This window comes from Lemur catta, chromosome X (assembly GCF_020740605.2).
Source record: "Lemur catta isolate mLemCat1 chromosome X, mLemCat1.pri, whole genome shotgun sequence".
Classification (NCBI taxonomy): Eukaryota; Metazoa; Chordata; class Mammalia; order Primates; family Lemuridae; genus Lemur; species Lemur catta.
Window position 1 is genome coordinate 51,445,051 of NC_059155.1, and position 6,000 is coordinate 51,451,050.

At 49.4% G+C, this 6,000-nt stretch overlaps 1 protein-coding gene across 1 annotated transcript in view; it reads right to left on the reverse strand.

The window, feature by feature from the left end:
* MSN (moesin) overlaps positions 1 to 5,225 on the reverse strand; it is a 67,029-nt gene extending 61,804 nt beyond the window's left edge. The window contains exon 1 of the mRNA XM_045538421.1: positions 4,963 to 5,225. Within this exon, the coding sequence (XP_045394377.1) occupies positions 4,963 to 4,974 (12 nt within the window). The 5' untranslated portion in view covers positions 4,975 to 5,225. The remainder of the gene's footprint in view (positions 1 to 4,962) is intronic.
* Positions 5,226 to 6,000: the final 775 nt, after the last annotated feature.

Consider the following 6,000-nt stretch of genomic DNA (forward strand, 5'->3'; position numbering starts at 1 on the left):
CAACTAAAACAAAGAGAAAAATAAATAAATAAATAGATAAGTTACTGACCATATTCGTTTTTTATTGCATTTTATTTTTTGTCTTTCTGGATACATAAAACGATAACATTAAACAAGTTTTATAATACAATTCTAAAAAAAAAAAAGAACCTGGAATTGAAAAGTTTTTCAGCTCTATCAAGCATGAAATGGGAAGAGGGAAAAACAGCAAAGCCAGTCAATTATGAAAAGACCACCCCTTTCACTTGACCAATAGACTGCCCCAAAGGAGACCACCTTTGTACTCTGCTTTTTTGTTTGGGGCAAAGAATAATGGGATGGATAAGAGCAAGAAAAGATTGTGAGTTAGGAAAGAGACACAAGATAAAACTCAATTCTATCTTTGAAAGATCAGAAACAAACTGTTCCCAACCTATAGCAATGCCAATTTTCAGCAGGTCTGGCTATGAAAGGCCCAACCCTGCTAGTGGTTGTAGCCAGATCTCCCCTTTGGGGACCCTGAATCTAGAATTTCCAGTGTAGGGGACTTCCATGAAGATACAAAGGGACCTAAGACAGGCTGTTGCCAAGCAACACTATTAGAACAGAGTTCAAAATAATTGTAGCTGTCATCTCATTTCATTCAGAGAGAATTAGATTTGGAGGCAGGGGGATAGACCAGATGACCTCTAAATGTCCCTTCCAGCTCCACCATTCAGTAAAGCAGTCAGATGAGAGGAGGAGGCAAGAGAAAAGTAATAACACCACCCTTAAAACAAGTTACTGTTACAGGCAGCTAGAAAATAATGGAAAGTTGGTCTGATGTGGTGGCTCACCCATGTAATCCTAGCACTCTGGGAGGCTGAGGCTGGAGGATTGCTTGAGGTCGGGACTTCAAGACCAGCCTAACCAAGAGTTAGACCCCCACCTCTTTTATAAATATAAAAAATTAGTCAAGTGTGGTGGTATGTGCCTGTAGTTCCAGCTACTCAGGAGACTGAGGCAGAGGCAGGACGATGGCTTAGGGCCCAGGAGTTTGAGGTTGCTGTAAGCTAGGCTGACACTACTGCACTCTAGCCTGGGTGACAGGGTGAGACTGTCTCAAAAATAAAAATAAAAAGAAGAATGGAAACTTAGCAGATTAATGGTCAATATTACCTCTATGAGTGACTCATAGAGCAACCTTTCCCTCTCCAAGCCTAACACAAAAGAGTGTAATTAGTTGGTGCCTTAGAGCTGCAGTCCTCAACCCCCAGGCCATGGCCCAGTACAGGTTTGTGGCCTGTTAGGAAATTGATGTGCATCACCGCTGAGCTCTACACCACCACCCACACATACACCCACAACACCCTACCCCCACCCACCCCTTCCGTAGAAAAATTGTCTTCCATGAAACCAGTCCCTAGCACCAAAAAGGTTTGAGGACCACTGTCTTAGAGGATCCCACAAAGGCCTCTCTGCCCCACCAGCAACCCCTCCCCGCCCAGAAGGCTGTTCAAAGACAAGCCTAAAGTAAAGCCCCAAGATGGTTCCTGCTCTGTCTCTATCATCCACACTTTCACAAAAGGCAGGGTGAACTAGAGAACCAAAAGAAGTGGAGAGATGCAAGATCTTCTCTCACATATCCTCCATTCCTGATCCCTGGCCCCACCCTGCAGGCAAGGCTGGTTTAAGGGTTAAAAGACTGAGATTCTGTCTCCTATTTACCAAGTACCCCTTTAGTGCCACTTGAGTGGCTCAAACAATGCTAAGAATGGCAGGAGAACCAACAGTCCACGCAGGCCCTGTTAAAATTTAGCTGAATGCAGAAGCCTTCAAATACTTTAAGGAACTGGGCTCACATTGATGGCCCAATCAAATGGCCACTTGATCACATTTCCCCTGACCTACTGATAGAAGGCTAAAACCCCAGAAAATCAAAGAGATTTTACCAAGAGTAACCCTCTAACTAAGATCTAGATTCAAGTCCTAACTTTGCCACTGGCATGCTGTATCAGTCTAGGTTAGTGTCTCCCTTTTGTGGGTCTTAGTTTCCTCATCTATACAATGAGAAGAGTTGGACTTTACAGTTGTGGAGAGCCTTTTCAACTCTAACACTTAATAAATTCTAAGGAGGGAAACCAAAAACTCAAGGACATCTTGAAAATTCAAAACAATCTTTTTTTAGGGAATCTAAGAGAGCCCCAAAGACTTTGTGATCTTAAAAAAGTTAAAGAAGGTAGGGAAAGAGAAAGACTCTCTCTGTCTACACACACACACACACACACACACACACACACACACACACACACACACACTGTCACCATCACCAGAAAGTATAGATGGCAGTTAATAAGCTTCTCTATCCTGGCTAGTAAAGCAGACTCAGGAAACTGGCAACCAGAAGCAGAGTCCAAGAATGGCAAGAAGTGGGGGAGGGCAATGAGGCATGTTTTAACGGCTTTAAGGGAGGTTGGGCTGACTAGGAGAGACAACTGGCTAAAAAAGTGAAACCAACCCTGGATAGACCGCAGGCATGGTTCATATGAATAAATGGGTTCTTCTACCGTTCTCTTGTCTGCCGTACTCCAGAAATAACCTAAAGCACACCAGTGAAGAAGAGGAGAAAGGAAAAATGTCTCCTCTTCATTAAAGTTACTGGCTGGTATTCAGTGAACCCCAGGGTGTGTCCCTGGATACCTCGGCCTTGAGATGAGAAATGAGAAAAGTAACAGGAGGTACCTTTTGACATTCCCAAATCTTACCAGAAGACCACACAAAGTGGGTCATTCTGCCCAAATTACCCACTTCCTTTTATGTAAGGACCATGAAGGCCTGAGAACAGGGAGCAACTTGCTTTAGGCAAGAGAGAGAACTCAAACTTCAATAACCCAATCACTGGGTCAGATTAGGGGGGTCAATAGGATGGGCATCAGAAAGCCTGAACCCAATTCTGGCTCAGTTACCATGTGCCCTTAGGTAGGTCTTTTCCTGTAGGGTTAAATAGCCTCATTGCTTAAAAAAGAAAAAGGGTTTACTAGATAAGATAATCTCCAAAGTCCCTTTCAGGTTAAGATTCTATCGTCTTAACAGGCATGATAGTTGTTTTTCCTAAAAGTTGACCATTCCTTGAGTCAAACAGCATAAAAAATTCTCTAATGCTTCCAGTCTATCAAAACTCAGCTGGCTCCTTCCAATTTGATTCAAGTTTCAATCCATCTGCATAAAAATATCTTCAGTCTTCAGGTACTTTCAGTACCCCAGGAGTATGAGCCTGACACCAAACAGCTCATACATACTCCAATCTCTATCCATACCCAGGAAAAGGATCACCACTGTCTTCTTTGCCAATTTTGACTGAGATGAGATGGTTAATACAACTGTGAGGCAACATCCAGGACCCTCAAGTTGTATTTAAAGGTGGGATATCTCAGAATTAAGGATGAGATATGCCCCTAAGGGAAGAGAGGCCATGGAGCAAAGCCTATTCCCAGAGATCCACCCAACTATTCAGGCAAAGCCACACCTTAAGAGGAGTCAGGAGTCAACCACAGAGAGACAGACCCAAAGAGAAGCTCCTGGAAGTATCTTTATAAATCGCTGTGTTGGCAGAGACAGTGGATTTTTTTCCCCTCTCTTTGCAAAACCATTCTCACTTGGGGGGGGTGGTTTGGGAAGAAAGTGCGGAAAATCCTCACGTCATAAAAACACCAGCAATTTAACAGAGAGAGATGGTGAAAGCACATACTTGTTGAAACCTTGATGTTTCTGAAGGACAGGGCTCTGGAAAGGCAAGAATGACTTGGTGGTGAGGCAGGAATACAGCAACGTGGCAAGTAAAGCTCAGCAGGAACCCAAAGAACTGGGTCCCCCCACTCTCCTCCTCTCATCCCAGGGGCCTTCAGCTCTTTTCAAGGCTACTAGTCACTATCTCAGCTCTACAAGGCTCAGGCAGTCCTAGGGAGACGGGTCTTGGAGCACTGCATAGCCCACGTCAGCCCAACAAGCTGCTTCGCCTAAAGGACTCAAGCCAGAGTGGTCACTAGGCCTTCTTGAGCAAGGGAAGGGCCCCAGCAGCCATTTGGCATGACTTGCACAAACGCAAGCAGAGCTCATTAGTCAGGCACACCCCTCCCCCACTCCTCCCTCATGGGCATCCGGCCCCCCTAGGCCCAACTCCCTGGAGGCTTCTGCTCTTCTCATAACAACCAGTGTGGTGGAGACCAGATCTCAGAATCAACCACCACTCTAGAAAGGTGTGGCCTCACAGGAGAGAACCCACATTTCACAGAACAGTCTGGAGGGGACAGAGCGGCATTAAGTAACGGGAAGGGCAGGGATCTGGTGGGTGGAGATGAGGAAGAAACCAGTCCTCTCTCCTAGGAGATGGGGTAGGCCTCCCCTGAGACTAGTGCCTAGTAAAGTGTAGGCGCTCTCCAGTAAAAGCAAGCAGCCTTGCTGATGAGTCCCTCCACAACTCTCTCCTCACCTAACGGGAAACAGCTGGAGCCACCAGGGGAGGCTGTGGGAAAGGTGAGTGGGGGTGTGGGATCCACCCTGAGCAACTCCCACCCTCCTCCCGGCTTCTCTGTTCCCATGGCCCCTCTTGGACAGTGGCACCCTTGTCCCAGAAAAATGCCAATTCCTGGGCTGGGGAAAGTGTTCTCCTCTGGAGCAGAATTCTCTTTCCTGCACCCACGGCCCATCAGGGGAAAGGGGAGACCCCAAGCTCACAACGGAGCCTTCCCCACCGTCGCATCCCTAGGCAGGGAACTGAAACCTGAAAAAGAGGCTGGCCCCGTCCTGTCCACACAGTGGACACCCCTCACTCCTGAGGGCGCGCCACCCCAGGACCCCACTCCCGTCCCTCCTCACCCCAGGCCTTGGCGGAGGGCGCGGCATCCCCGGCGGGCTAGTGGCCGGCCAAGCCTTCTGCCATCAGCAAAGGGCTAAGAGGGTCTGCTAGAGCCCCCGGGGTCAACAGTGCCCACCCGCGGCACTTACCGTTTTGGGCATGGTGGCGGCAAAGGCAGTGGAGTTGGTGAAGTTTGGCTAGAACTGTCAGGCAGCTCTGAGACCGCGCTGTACACACGGGTCGGACTCGGGGGCCAGGGGCTCGGATTGGGTCCCTCTCTAGCGTCCGGGCGAGTGCTCGGCTGCCTGCTAACGGGCCACGACTTCACAAACCCCACCCAGGAAAGAGCCACCCCCGTCGCGCCGCCCGCTCCTTTATGTGGCCCGGCTTCCGCACCGCTCCCCGCCCTCGCGCCCGCCTCCCCGCCGGCCGCTGGCCTCGCCCCGCCCAACCCAGCCCAGCCCAGCCCGGCCCAGCCCAGCCCAGCCCAGCCCCTGGCCACGTGGGGGGCCAGGCGGGGCCTGAGCGGCCCAAGGAGAGCTTCCACCCCCATCTCAGACCCACCCTGATCCTATCCCCCCCACCTAACAGCCCCTAGGCCTCCACGTCCCAGGCATCCAGCCCCACCCCCACATACGACCGGCCCCTGGGCTGCACCCTAGCAGATGCTTACGCAGCCCCTGACTCCAACTTTCCACTGATGGGGAGCTCACTACTTATCAAAGCTGCCCATTCCCTCTCAAGACAGCCCTAATTCTTAGAAAGCTTTTCCTGTGTGTATCTGAACTCCTTTTCTCTGTGGCTTCCACTCGTGGATCTAGGCCCTGCTCCTTAGGGCCAAACAGATCCGCTGCTGTCCCCAGTAGCTCTTCAGAGGCCTGAAGATCTCATATCCCCAGGAAACTTATCTTCTCTGGGCTAAACTGCCTCAGCTTCTCCAACACTTCATCCATTCTCTTCTGCAGGACCCTTTTCCCACCATATTTCCTCCCCATCCTTGCTCAGCTCTCATTTTCATCAGAATTGAGATCCTTTTCCACATATCTGTCCTCTATTCACTTCCCTTCCTCCAAACCCCAGTCTTCACCTTCCTCAAATCAGCGCACTGGTTTTGGCCTGTCTCCCAACACATTCACTTTCGGATGGCGCTATAATTCCCTCAGATTAGATGCCCCCTCAGTCCACTC